The sequence below is a fragment of the Nyctibius grandis genome, chromosome 6, assembly GCF_013368605.1.
Source record: "Nyctibius grandis isolate bNycGra1 chromosome 6, bNycGra1.pri, whole genome shotgun sequence".
NCBI classification, from domain to species: Eukaryota; Metazoa; Chordata; class Aves; order Nyctibiiformes; family Nyctibiidae; genus Nyctibius; species Nyctibius grandis.
This window is the reverse complement of record NC_090663.1, coordinates 21,531,944-21,547,044: the sequence shown is the minus strand read 5'-3', so window position 1 is coordinate 21,547,044 and position 15,101 is coordinate 21,531,944. Positions and strand designations below refer to the sequence as shown.

The 15,101-nt window shown below is 38.5% G+C and overlaps 1 protein-coding gene across 5 annotated transcripts in view; it reads right to left on the bottom strand.

Moving 5' to 3' along the window:
* Positions 1-1,683: 1,683 nt before the first annotated feature.
* Positions 1,684-15,101, bottom strand: part of TBC1D19 (TBC1 domain family member 19) — a 67,969-nt gene continuing 54,551 nt past the window's right edge. For 2 of the 5 annotated variants that reach the window (XM_068403313.1, XM_068403318.1), the window contains 7 exons: positions 9,910-9,954; positions 8,695-8,727; positions 6,184-6,293; positions 4,864-4,955; positions 4,032-4,147; positions 2,983-3,053; positions 1,684-2,073 (listed from right to left, as the gene is read on the bottom strand). In XM_068403313.1, coding sequence (XP_068259414.1) covers positions 1,999-2,073; positions 2,983-3,053; positions 4,032-4,147; positions 4,864-4,955; positions 6,184-6,293; positions 8,695-8,727; positions 9,910-9,954 — 542 coding nt within the window. In that variant the 3' untranslated portion in view covers positions 1,684-1,998. Of the gene's footprint in view, positions 2,074-2,982; positions 3,088-4,031; positions 4,148-4,863; positions 4,956-6,183; positions 6,294-8,694; positions 8,728-9,909; positions 9,955-15,101 lie in introns of all 5 variants that reach the window. The other 3 variants (XM_068403315.1, XM_068403317.1, XM_068403316.1) reach the window with 3 other exon arrangements.

The window sequence follows — 15,101 nt, the reverse complement described above, 5'->3', positions numbered from 1 at the left end:
AAAGGGAATTAGAGGGTCAGCAGGCCTCTAGCGAATCTCCCATGCTATTTAGTAAACACTTTTAATTCCCTGAAAAGCCATGGTAACCTTGTAATGACCTTACTGAGCCACAATCCTTTTGACTGCTTTGTAACATTATAATTTCTAAATTGCTACCCAATCATCTTATAGATTTTAAAAACTGCAAAATGCTGCATTTTTAGAGGTAGATGTGCATTATGTGTTGTTCTGAAGATGAAATAGGGTCTTGTGGTTAATACACAAACTGAGCATCCCAAAGCATAAACAGGAGCTCAGGAAGGGAGAGACTGCTCACCTCTCCTAGGAATTTACTCTGTAATCTTTAGCAAATCACTTAATCTTTCTATGCCTCCATTCCCCATATATAAAACAGGGTAATGCTTGCTGTAAAGATAAAAGCTGTCATGTGTCCTCTTGCTAAAAACTAAACATCATAGAAAAGCCTCTAGTTAAACAGTTAAAACAATTTCTTGCAAATATTAAGGAAAAGATCAGTTTTCTTTGTTATCCAGAACAAAATTTCCCCAAATATTCTCATTCAATACATCATTTCTGTTAAGCAGCTTGGTTCTTTATATAAGAAGTGATCATACTGAGTCCACAACTTTACCTTTTTTAAAATTAGCCTTATAAACTTACTAGCAGTCTATAAAAGTTCAGTAAGTTTCTTACTACATTATCCTGACAGAGACAAGAAGAATCACAGACATAAAGCTCATAAGCCAATCTGAGGCTACAGCTTAGATCATTTTTCAGACAACTTTTGAGCAAACTATGAAGGATTCATGTTTCACTGTTATACATTCAGTATGTATGACAAATGATGAGAACTACATGTATGTAAATTAGGCAAAGATAAAAGTCCTATGGCAAACACAGTGGCTATAGTACCCATTATGTTCTTTTGACTTTGATCCTTTTTCAGGTATTAACATATGCTTAATCAAATCAGATTATTGATTCCAACTTTGGTGTTAAACAAATCAGTGGAAAAACCTGGAAGACGTCACGAAATGGTACGATCGCTAACAGACGATGAGCCAGCCTGACAGTGTAGTGACAATCCGTCACACATCGATATGAGTTTGGATTCTGAACTGAAGCCTGAGCTGTTGAATCAGAGAGGCTGGAAAACTGGCAAAGGCGTAACACTGCTCTCCCAAAGAGGGTGTGGGGCACGGCGAAAGGACTCTTGGCATCGTTCTCGGGGGAATATTTTGGCTCATGCAAGGACTGGCTCCAACAAGTTCTGAAGGAAGCTATGCTCAGGCCTTCTGCAGGGGAACATATTTTACAACACAGAGTCTTTGATGGGACTCTGGGTAGGAGTTTAGAAGAAGCCTGAGATAGCTGTGTACCTAGCTGAAGATGAATGGGGAATGCATGACTACATCTCTGTATATGAAAACAATAAACGGAAGTAGCTAACATGAGAAAAAACATGGAGAAAATTTCTGTGAAGAGAACAAATAAGATAGAGATAGCAGAACTGGTGTATGATCCTATCTTTTTCTTAGAAAAGGAGAAAAAATCCTTGCAAGTTAAAGTATCTTTATTTTCTCAATTGACGTTATTTGAGCTGATAACCTCTAAGCTGTGAGCTTGAAACAGTCATTTCACATTAAGAGAGCTTTTACAAATCCGACATTAACATCACAACACTCAGATCACGAATTTCATTTACTTTATTTAATTTAATATTACATGCATTTTAGATGCTGATTCACATTGTTTATTTGCACAACTAGTCATTCTCAATGTACAAGTAATAACGATTGCTGTTATGGTGAAATTCAGTAGCATGCACTGCACACACTCGTGTGCAAAGTTACTGTTTTAAATTAGAAAATTTTAAGGTCATGATTTCTAAATTAATTAAACGTACAGTTTAATTTTGGTTTTATGCAGACATTGCATAGTTGATGATTAGCTTCTCAAGAAAGACTGGAATCATGCTACAAGTACTGTTGAAGCAGATCAAGTGACAGTTGCAAACAAGAAGATTTGAAGAAGAGGCATAACTTTCAGGGTTGAAAGGTCAGCAAGTACAGCCTAGGATAAAAAAACAAAAGACTTGTTAAACTTGACATTTGAATCAAATTTCTTTAAAGCAAGTCGAGAAGTCAGAAAAAGATTCAAATACTGACTAAAATACTAACAATAATTAGATTCAGACCTGGCTAGAAAACAAATTATGCTGGTTTATGTTAGTGCCTTATTGTATTATTTTTCATTCTAACATTACAAAGAAAAAGCATATGTTTACATATATAAACCGAGTAACTTTATTTTAGCCTTTAGCCTTACTTCAAATATACATGGCATGATGGGTGAATAAGGGGTCTAACATTTCACCTTGCTTCTAAAAATAATTGGGAATTAAGAATCCTTATCCTGTGGCTTGGCTAGTACTTGTGAAGTAAGTCCAATGTAATGACTCATATAGTCAATGTCTTCTCATGAAAGTATGTTAGAAAAAGAGTCATCGCAAACTGATGGGAAAAAATATATTTTAACAAGGTACTAGAGATAAACTATAACCTTCATCTCAATGACTTAAATTTTCTTCATTTCCCATCTGTGAAATTACAGTACTCACAGTGAAATTTCAGATTCAATATTGAAAAAAAAAATCTTGTAAAATTTTTGTAAGGTACAAACCTCCACCATATTTTGAAAATAATGCATACTAAAACCATAGATTATATATTAAAATAATTGTACAAAATAATTTGATAACATTGCATTTTTTTAGTAAATATACTCTTTTATTTCTTTTTACTCCAGAGAAAGCAGTATTATATACTGTATGTTCACAATTTCCTTAGTTTTTTATCTAAGGTAAGAATTTAAGCAGAAAGATTTGCACTATGTACCACGTGCCATGTGAAGCTTAAGTTACTCTTGTTGGCAAAGCATCAGAAACTATTTCAGTCTCCTCCAACTGAAACTTATCCTTACTTCGGCTGCAGCCAGTGATGTCACCTCCATCAGGTTGACTGCTCGGAAAGCAAACACAGCAGCTGCCAGGACTGAAAGAAAATGCCCGGTATTTAAGTTGCTGACCTGTTAATTAGTGGTTAGAATTAACCTTGATGTAAAATACCAATTCTCACTCCCTTAGAGTAATTATTTTGATTCTGAAGAATAATATACAATGGATGGCTGTGTTTGAGTTTCTTTAGCTATTCTTTAAAACGGCTAGGAAAAACACAACATTCTTCCAGAAAAGTCTGAGTGAACGTGCTTGAGTTTAAGGTGACTAGCTTCTAATTAAAAGGGAAAAGGTGATTTACAATTAGTTCATTTCTGAGTGAATAACTTTAAATTATTTAAATAGCAATATTTCAGTTGTGAATATTATATAACATTTTTAAAAAAGCTCATTTATTTTGTACTATCTTATCATTATATCTTTCTACATAGCTGTCTTCTATACATACAAATGGAACCAAAACCTTTTCTCTTCTATTCACCTTTGTATTTAATCTGACCCAACCGAAGTTACATGTCTTCTTCAGAACCCCCATCTTAAACCTTGCATAAATCTTAGCACAGAATTTTCTTTATAAAAAATAAGTACAAAACTTTCAAAGTCTCTTAAAAGATGTGACTTCGAAAGAAGAAATCCAGCAAAATCAGGGGAACTCTCAGTTGCTGTAAGTACTGAAGAAGTACTGGCCATAAATGAGTAACATGAATCTTGTATTTTGCAAAAGGTGATGAACTCATTTATTGTTACCACTGAAGCTGGGAGAATATCCTATGTTCTGTTCAGAGATGGCTTAGCATTTTTGAAGTGCTATTATTAAAAAAAAAAATTACTCTTCATATTTTTGTTAGAGATGCAGTATCTATGCTAAAAGTTATACTCTTTAACATATATGTAATCTGCTTTCAGCATTCAAAGAGTAACTATTTCCTTCTTGTCACAAAATACATTGAAGCTAACATGTATTTGCCTTACATCCACCTGGACTTAACATGTTTTGTAAAAACAATTCTCTTACCAGCAAGAATTTCTAGAGAGTTGTATCCCAGGATTCTGTCCCACAGAAGCAAGAGCTGATCTGTAGCTAAATAACCAGAAAATGCTCGTACCATCCATTTAAATGAAATTCGTAGCCTGCAAACAAGTGATAAACAATAGTTATATTTCTGTCTCCCATAAGACAGATCCTCTATAAACAGAAAGTATTTCATTATTCTTCTGCATTTCTCTTCCAGGAAGAACAGCCATTTTCTCTTGCTGCACTAATAATATTTTCCTTTGCAATAGCCGTCAGAAAACAATTTAGCATCACATTTGACAAAGTACTAACACAATTAAAATATTCTCACCAAACAACCACATTAGAGGGATCCTCAGCTATTATCACTCCCAATGCTTCATCCTTTCTGCTATTATGCTGTTATGATGGATACCAATTATAACAGTAAGATTTTCAGGTTCTATTGCACTTGGTGCCATGAGTACACTATAGAATGACAGTCTCTCACAGATTCTGCTGTAACTAACATATCTCTGTGTCTTCTGTCCCCTGGGAAATAAATCACTTAGTTGCATCAGATCTGACACGAATAACTCAAACTTAGCTGAATAATGCAGCATTTCTCATAAAGCAACTCTCCTCTCTTTTTCGTAGAACTTATAGAAGAAATGCACAAAGCACACAGATGCAGGTTAGACAAAGGACTCCAGCTGACTTTCACAGAAAAATGGCACATTATGTTTGCACTTTTGAATAATTTCCCATAGCTTTTAAATTAAAATACCACAGAACAGCATTTTCAGAACAATGAATCTGCAACATCTGTAGCAAGTCAGAAAAAAGTACTTACGGCTGAGCCCCAATTTCTCGAAGGTGATAAAAAAGCTGGGGCAGATGCGTTTGTAGAAGAGTCTCGAACAGCAAACACAATGACACAATGCCCTAATGAAACAAGATCATATCCTGAATACTAATATTCATCCTGTCAAATCTGAGAAAATAGTATCAGCATGTAAGTATGCATGAATTTTTAACTCAGGCAATAAAACACTATTAATGATATAATATATAGCTCATGTAAGCAGGACACAAGCAGCTCTAATGCCTTCAGTCACTAAAGCCTTGCTCCTACGATTCTATGTATGTATTAGCAACATAATATGTTTTGATAGCCTCTTTCAGCTGTAAGTTACTTATGGCATTTGTATGTCAGGTTCTAAGTACTTAGTGGGTTATTATAATATGACCTACATGAAGTATTTCCACTTTGATGAAATAGAACTCAGTTAGACTATATATATACTAAAAACCAGAGGATGTGAGAAATAATATATCTCTGATATCTAGAAACAAACAGCAATGGGGATAATTACAAAAAGTTAAATGTAAATGCATTTTAAAATTTCTTTTAAACATTATCATGAAAATGAATAGATTCCTGTCTGACCGGTTTCCCTGCTATTAATGACTGAAAGCACAATGCGCAGCCTTGAAATGGTATATGAAGGAAAGCATTTTCTTTTGACCAGGAAATGTTTTCAAAAAATAATATAACCATTCAGCACTTTGTGAAGGAGAAAAAAAAATTACTATATTTTATTCTTCAGAAATAGAAGATAAGCAAATTCCTACAATTGTCTTACATTCAAGACATCTAGTCCTCATCATAAACGTAACCAAGTAATTTAAATTCACCTAGTAGTATTAAAAAGCATGTGTTGTCACACAAAGTTACTCAAGTTGAAGAAACAGATATTAACCTGATATCACTGAAGCAATATCTCTAAACATAAGACTATATTTTAGTTCCTCTACCCCAGAAAACACTAAAGTGTGTGCACTTACGTGTCATTGATTAAAATGAAAGCAAGTATGCATTTATGTGACTTCTTGAACCAAGAAAACTATTACATAAAAGACTTGACTCTCAAAAAAAACCTCCTCATAAAATGACAACTGTACTCTTTTGAAGTACATGATATTCTATAGCAAAGACTAACACTGACATAGAAAACAAAAATATCCAAACTGGAGTTACCTAATATTCTTTCCAAGCTTGCCTGAAGTATATATATAATTTCAACCGCATAGAAAATCATGCCACTGTATATTATTGTTCCATAGCAAACAGAATATCAAGTGAGTGTGTTTTAATTCCTAGTGAACTTACAGAGGGATGAGAAGAGATGGAATGGAGTCTGAAGAAAAAACGCACATACATCTCACGGAACATCTGATACAATTTGGAAGGTTCATGGTACAGAAAACAAAGTGGAGCAACTGAAAGGATAAAAGAATTATAATTGACTCAACACTGTAAACTGCTAAGAGTTCAATGATTAAGTGCATGAAGTATGGGGAAAAAACAAGTAATTTATAGTAGTACAATTTACAAAAACAATTATTTAGAAAGAAATATAATACAGTCTATAATTTGACATAAAAAGGGAGTACAATACATTCTAGGTAGTAGTTCTATATATTTCAAGATTCTAAACTAACTAGAACCTGTTTACTACAGCGCTGGCTTCCTAAGCAGAAGAAATACACTTTAAGGATAGCTTCTCTAGGGTGCAGGGCAACAATATGTTGAACAGTGCAAGCTTTTGATTCAACAATCTATAACTTCCAATGTGCTCTTGGGCTAGTGACCATCTCTGAATTGGTTCCTCATTTGTAAAACTGGAATAAGTTTACTTCTTGAAGATGGGTGTTGTGAAAACAAAAATATTAAAGAAACAGCTTTTGGTTGCCACAATAACATCACATGACTGATCCATACAGACCTGTTTATTTCTTATAAGATCTGAAAACGTTTGGTAGTTTACTCTTTAGAAGTCTTTTAACATACCTGATTCAAAACAAGAGTTGGCTACATTTGTAAAGCAGCAGTTCTCAAACTTTTTTCTTTTTGTCAAAGTCTAGCATATAGATATATATATCTATATACATATCTATATAGATGTGTATATGCTGCACAAAAATAATCAGTTCCCCCAAATTTCTACTCCATTCATGCAACGCATGTTTCACAGACAGTTGTTCTATATACATTTCTGTAAACAGCCTTTTAATCTGTCCACTCACCACATCTACTGCTTCATTTTACAGGTGCATTTGTTATGGATGACAGCTTACATTTTAAAACACTCATAGTCTCTATCTCCACATTCACCTTCCCTTCCAGTTTTATTTACAGAAAGACAGGGATATGGATACGTTTATCTGCATATATATGTATACATATGGACATAGATATATGTACATTTATTCATATATATAGGTGTATGCATATGTGAATTTATTTTCATACGTATATATCAGAGAAGGTGGCTTAATAGAAAACAGTGGTGGATGTGTACGAGAGGTGGGGCGCTAAGGTAGGGTGAGATGTTCACAGAAATGTGTATTTACGTAGGGGCAAGAAAAGCAGAGGGTGTTACTAGTGTGTATATTTTTAATGATTGAAGATGGACGTGGAAGACTTGGCAACGTGCATATGTACATAGAGGCCAGGAGGATAACAGAACAGTGCCTGACAGTTGGCACCCTACGAGTGTATGCATGCAAACATGCAAAAGTGTATATATAGGATTTACATAAGGCCCCAGATACTTCCTCTGAGAGCAGCACAGCACGGAATACACAGACAGAATGCTCTGCTTGGTCCCAGCTACTGTACCCACAGCCTGGAGTTACACTACTGTGTTTCTGCTGCCTTGCTTTTCAGCCTCCCTCCTTCTCACAACCAGCACATTCTGAGCCCTTGCAAAAAGAGAGGAGAGGAGGGAGGGAAGAAGCTCACACCCAGTCTGAGAGATGCTGTTCTCAAGGGCAAAGTCAAATCCAAACATTTTGAAAAGTGGTTTCACACAGAAAAAGTGAAAGCCTCCTAGTGAGTACCTAAGGAAGAGTTTGTAACTAAGCTGTTCATTACTTCAAAGACTTATGTTCCCTATATAGGTTCAAATTTGCATTTCATATTTAAATTGCCTGATTTTAATGATCATGTGACCATTAAACTTTATTATTAGCAAAACGTAGCATTTTAAGTATAATCTTAAAATCTGCTTGCCCTGTGAAGCCACAAACACCTTTTATAAATCAAAGGAAAAAACTGGAAAGCTGTAACAAACAGTCTCACATTGTTGGAGTATCTCTGCACTAGCTGCCTTGTTATGTCTGAGGAGATTTTTGAGAACTGAGGAGATTTTTCTGCTCTTTTCCTAGAAACCTTGTTGATATTTGAGCTTTCCTCTGTGCAATAAAGTAGCAACCATTCTATTATTTAATGCTCCTTTAACACCTGTTCTACGCAAATGGATACAGCAACAGGCCTTTCACATAACTGATGCTTTCAAGAACTCTTTTCATGGGTAACTTCGTCTACCCAGAACTGAAACACAAGAAAAGAGCACTCTGTCAACAAACTTTATTTGTATACATTAAGATGTATAACTCAGCTATTAGCTCTCAAACAAGGAACTCCCACAGGGTAGCAAGCTGTAATATAAGTAAACAGAAACAGCCTGGAATGTTAAAAATTATATACAACAGTCTTAATAGACAAAGAAATAGAATACACACATGTTGAAAAGTTGCAGAAAAGTACATACAACTTTAAACCGCAATATGACAAAAACCAATCCTGAGGTTTTAAGAGTTTATGAGTCACACTTACCATACATAGAAAAGCCGTGAAAAGGAATTACACCTACAAAACAAAAATATTTCTTTTTTTTGTTCTTTTATATTTCTTTTTATCCATATAAAAAATGTATTTTCTCCTCAAGTTTCTAAATTGTATTCTGCCTACCACAGGAACAAAATATTTCCTTGTTGTGGCACCTGCAGTCTTAGATCTCAATCTCGTAAAAATTTAAGTACAGGAATTGTATCACTTACTTCAGTACAACCAACTACATGCTTAAATGCACGCTATAGTTCCTAGAAAGCCAAGTAAAGCTCGGTTTCCATGAAGTTATTACGTATAAGCTTTTCTGAAATCAGAACGTAATTTCAGATAAATGGCAACCTATAACTGTCATGCATTGACAAGGAGAGAGCAGGAAAAAAGGAGGCCAAAACGTCTAGTAATTCACGGAGTACTTAGATAAAACATTTAGAGGACCTCACAGTTGTATCATGACAGTTCTCTCCTCCTTTCCAGCTGATCTAAGCTCCCATTCATTAATTTTCATGGAGGACCAAAGGCAAAAATGGAAGAAGGGAGAACAAAAGTATGTGCTACAACTGACGCCACAGGAACACAGAAGACATAAAAGACAAGGTCAGAGACACAGATTTAAGATTGGTGACGTAAGGCCTTGAAAGCAAGAGCAAAGAGCTTGAACTTAAAATACAAATGCAGTGCAAAAACAGGGAAATGATTCAATAGGCAGGGATTGAAATGGTAAAAATAAGAGCTGAAAAAAAGAATTTTAATAACGGAAGTAACAACAGCAGCAATGATATTAACTTAAAATTATATAGATTAGTTATGTCTGAATTTTTAAAATGAACAGGAATTTTGAAAGGAAAAGACTTTAAGGTATGGTTTGTTGAGTACTGAAAAGCTGGGGGTCAGACAGTTTCAGCATGTATCATTCAGATCCTCTAAGTGGTGATACAAGGCTGGAATACAAGCTGCCACACCAGAAGTTGTTTTCCTTCTCCTTCCCACACATGCAGACAAACTCCATATGTGACTACTAACACCAGGCTGAATGTGGTTTTGGAGTAGCATCAGTCTAGCTTACTCCTTTAAATTAATGAATTTTGCAGAATAACAGTTAAACATAACTTGTAACAGAAAAAGAAGTTACCATGTATTTGAGACAGAAAATCCTGTATCTTTCCAATCTACCACTAGAGGAGGCAATAGTATCATTCTTACCATTTGGAGGATAGAAAACAGCATATTCTTCCATTCCGAGTTTTCCTGTGAATCATCAAACCACAATGTGATTAAACTGTTAAAAGGTGTAAAGATTTAAATTTAAAAGGTAGATTCTAAGTTACAGTTATAAAAATCATAACTAATTACGTTATTGACCATTTGACATTATCTAAAACAAGCAAGCAATGCAATAGGACAGGTACAGTGTAGAGATAAAACTAAAATGCAGCACCAATAAGGGAGGATGACAAAGAACAAAAAAGAGGAGGAAGATTTCAGCAATGCTATCCCACAGAGATTTTATTTGGGTGTGTCTTAAGAGCTCTAAAGGTGTTTGCTGCAGACCTTGAAGACAGTGAAGTTCTACGAGGGGATGATAAGACTGCCATGCTGTGGCAAACCGACCTAGGAACAGGAAAGGCATTTAAAAAGACATAGAAGAGATTAAAAAATATTCAAGGCTTCATTAAGCCTGCAACAGAGAGGAAGATGGATGGTATAGTTTTGATATAACAATAAAAATACGTAAGTAATCTGTTGGATACAAAAGATCAATTAAGTCAGAGAATCAATCAGGTTGGAAGAGACCTCTGGGATCATCAAGTCCAATCATTGCCCTGACACCACCATGTCAACTAGACCATGGCACTAAGTGCCATGTCCAGTCTTCTCTTAAACACATCCAGAGATGATGACTCCACCACCTCCCTGGGCAGCCCGTTCCAATGTCTAATGACCCTTTCTGTAAAGAAATTCTCCCTAATGTCCAACCTGAACCTCCCCTGGCGAAGCTTGAGGCTGTGTTCTCTTGTCCTATTGCTAGTTGCCCGGGAGAAGAGGCCGACTCCCACTTCACTACAACCTCCCTTCAGGTACTTGTAGACTGCAATAAGGTCACCTCGGAGCCTCCTCTTCTCCAGGCTAAACAACCCCAGCTCCCTCAGCCATTCCTCGTAGGTCAGACCCTCCAGACCCTTCACCACCTTGGTCACCCTCCTCTGGACTCACTCCAACACCTCAACATCTTTCTTGAAGTGCGGGGCCCAGAACTGGACACAGTATTCAAGGTGCGGCCTCACCAGTGCCGAGTAGAGAGGGACGATCACTTCCCTAGACCGGCTGGCTACACTATTCCTACTAGAGGCCAGGATGCCACTGGCCTTCTTGGCCACCTGGGTACACTGCTGGCTCATGTTTAGCCAGATGTCGATCAGCACCCCCAGGTCTCTTTCTGCCGGGCCGCTTTCTAACCACTCTTCCCCCAGCCTGTAGTGCTGCATGGGGTTGTTGTGGCCGAAGTGTAAGACCCGGCACTTGTTCTTGTTGAACCTCATGCCGTTGGTCTCGGCCCATCTATCTAACCTGTCCAGATCCCTCTGTAGGGCCGTCCTACCCTCCAGCAGATCGACACTCCCACACAGCTTGGTGTCACCTGCAAATTTGCTGAGGGTGCACTCAATCCCTACGTCTAGATCATCTATAAACATATTGAACAGCACCGGCCCCAGAACTGAGCCCTGGGGAACACCGCTAGTGACCGGCTGCCAGTTGGACTTTGCTCCATTCACCACCACTCTCTGGGCTCGGCCATCCAGCCAGTTTTTAACCCATCAAAGAGTCCACCCATTAACCCATCGAAGAGTCCACCCAAGTCAACACAATCACTGACAGTACAGACTGACCATGTAACTTTTTCTCTTGCCTGCAAAATGTATGTTATATTAATCACAGAATCACAGAATCACAGAATGTTAGGGATTGGAAGGGACCTCGAAAGATCATCTAGTCCAATCCCCCTGCCGGAGCAGGATTGCCTAGACCATATCACACAGGAACGCGTCCAGGCGGGTTTTGAATGTCTCCAGAGAAGGAGACTCCACAACCTCTCTGGGCAGCCTGTTCCAGTGTTCGGTCACCCTCACCGTAAAGAACTTTTTCCTCATATTTATGTGGAACCTCCTGTGTTCCAGCTTGCACCCATTGCCCCTTGTCCTGTCAAGGGATGTCACTGAGAAGAGCCTGGCTCCATCCTCATGACACTTGCCCTTTACATATTTATAAACATTAATGAGGTCACCCCTCAGTCTCCTCTTCTCTAAGCTAAAGAGACTCAGCTCCCTCAGCCTCTTCTCATAAGGGAGATGTTCCACTCCCTTAATCATCTTCGTGGCTCTGCGCTGGACTCTCTCTAGCAGTTCCCTGTCCTTCTTGAACTGAGGGGCCCAGAACTGGACACAATATTCCAGATGCGGCCTCACCAGGGCAGAGTAGAGGGGGAGGAGAACCTCTCTCGACCTGCTAACCACACCCCTTCTAATACACCCCAGGATGCCATTGGCCTTCTTGGCCACAAGGGCACATTGCTGGCTCATGGTCATCCTGCTGTCCACTAGGACCCCCAGGTCCCTTTCCCCTACGCTGCTCTCCAACAGGTCTGTCCCCAACTTGTACTGGTACATGGGGTTGTTCTTGCCCAGATGCAGGACTCTACACTTGCCCTTGTTATATTTCATTAAATTTCTCCCCGCCCAACTCTCCAGCCTGTCTAGGTCCCTCTGAATGGCTGCGCAGCCTTCTGGTGTGTCAGCCACTCCTCCCAGTTTGGTGTCATCAGCGAACTTGCTGACAGTGCACTCTATTCCCTCATCCAAGTCATTAATGAATATATTGAATAGTACTGGTCCCAGTACCGACCCTTGCGGAACTCCGCTAGACACAGACCTCCAACTGGACTCTGTCCCATTGACCACCACTCTCTGGCTTCTTTCCTTCAGCCAGTTCACAATCCACCTCACTACCCGATCATCCAGACCACACTTCCTCAGTTTAGCTGCGAGGATGCTGTGGGAGACCGTGTCAAACGCTTTACTGAAATCGAGATAGACCACATCCACAGCTTTACCATCATCTATCCACTGGGTTATGTCCTCATAAAAGGCTATCAAGTTGGTTAAGCATGACTTCCCCTTGGTGAAGCCATGCTGAGTGCCCCTAATGATCCCCCTATCCTTGATGTGCCTAGAGACAGCACCAAGAACAAGCTGTTCCATCACCTTTCCAGGGATGGAGGTGAGGCTGACCGGTGTATAGTTACCCGGGTCCTCCTTCCTGCCCTTTTTGAAGACTGGAGTGACATTCGCTTTCCTCCAGTCCTCAGGCACCTCTCCCGTTGCCCACGATTTAGCAAAGATGATGGAGAGTGGCCTAGCAATGACTTCTGCCAGCTCCCTCAGCACCCGCGGGTGCATCCCATCAGGGCCCATGGATTTATGGACGTCCAGGTTGCTTAATTGGTCCCTGACCCAGCCCTCATCTACCAAGACAGATTCCTCCTCTATCCTGACTTCTTCTGGGGCCTCAGGGGTCCGGGCCCCTCAGGACAGCCTCCAGCAGTATAGACAGAGGCAAAGAAGGCATTCAGTAACTCCGCCTTCTTTTTATCCTCTGTCTCCAGGGCCCCCACCTCATTCATCAGTGGGCCTACATTGCCTCTAGTGTTGGCTTTACCTGCAATGTATTTGAAGAAGCCCTTTCTGTTGTCCTTGACCTCTCTTGCAAGGTTTAATTCCAAGGAGGACTTAGCTTTCCTAGTCGCCTCCCTACATCCTCTGACAACAGACTTACATTCCTCCCAAGTGGCCAGCCCCACATTAATCAACCATATTTTAACTATAGAACCTATTAATTTAAAATCCACTATTAAAAATTAACAATTTATTTAGAAATACAGAAGTGTTTTCAAGCATAATTACAACTAATTAAAAACTGTAATTATTTTAGTTTTAAAATGAGAAAATTCAACTAGAAAATGTAATTACTTATATGAAAATTTATAGAATATTCAAAGATCCTCTAGATCTCTGTGTATTTTGTTCACTCTACATAGAAGAATTTAGCACAGGGAGGTTTTGTCAGGTTCAATGGAATCTGGACTTAGATATTTTCCTGTAGCATTAATTGACTGAATTAAATTCAAAATTACCCTGCGAAGCTCTTGCCTCCTACCCCATGAAAATAAAATCCAGTATTTTCCAATTACAGAAATCATTTGTTTCATTAAACTAAAAAATATTTTTTTACTTTTCCTTTCAATGGTTTCCTTGCTGTGCAGCAGGAAACTGTAATCTAGAAGGAGAGTATTTTTAGCACAAAGCACATCTCTTGGAAAATTAGCCAAAAATAGGACCTACAAGCCTTTTGGATTTACACTACACAGGTTCAGAAGAGATTTAGATTTCAGCAACTTCATTCCCCAGATTTATATAGGAATACGTAGGATGTTCCCCATAGCAGTGTTTCTGGGCTGCCACAGCTCTGTGCCTGAAGTGAGACCTGGGATCCCACTGTTCTGCTCTCAGGTGAGCCCTTTGCTTGTTACAAGAAGTAGGTAAAGAAAACTTCCTAATTTGGTTAAAGAGAAAGAAAAGACCTAGAAAACAATAAAGGAGGAAGATCAACATTAGAAAACAAACATTGCCTCTAGTGACATAAGAAGCAGGAAGAGGAAAACAGAGGTCCTGTTCAAAAAAAGCAGAGGTCCTGTTCAAAAAAAGTACTTGGTACAGGGATCACATTTGGCTAAATACACTGGCACAAGGGACCAAGGAAGAAAAGGGGAATGCAGAAGGTAAAGGTACATGGAAAAAGAAATTATTGGATGGCTGAATGACTCAAGAAGGAAGACAAAATTAGGAACCTCTGGGTAAAGCCAAGGCAGGTGAGGATCTAAGAAGCAAGGAAACAGAGTCCAGAGGTATGGCATTAGAAGCTGGCAGAGAAGGCAAGTGGACTGAACCAATAAATTTAAGATTTTTAAGAAAAATAAGACTTACATGAGAACTTAAGCCAAAGAACAGCCAAAAGTAAGCTAACTCTCTGGAAGATGCCATGCTTTAAAAAAAAATCAGTTTAAGTCAGCTTGGTAGAGCTCTACTCTCCCAGACCTTCGAACAGAGCCCACAGTTCTTCAGCAACATGTTCTGCTCCTGTCTACAAATATCTGCAACACTCACTACTTTGAGAAGATAACATGCTACCACCACTGCCAGTTGCTAAATTTATTGAAGTTGCAGAGGACAACCTTGTGTACTTAAATTTCTAGCTCTGATGAAGATAGATATTGTCAAGATATTACCATATTGTCATAGTTGTGTGTTTAATTTATTTTGGTAAAACACTGGAGAATTATA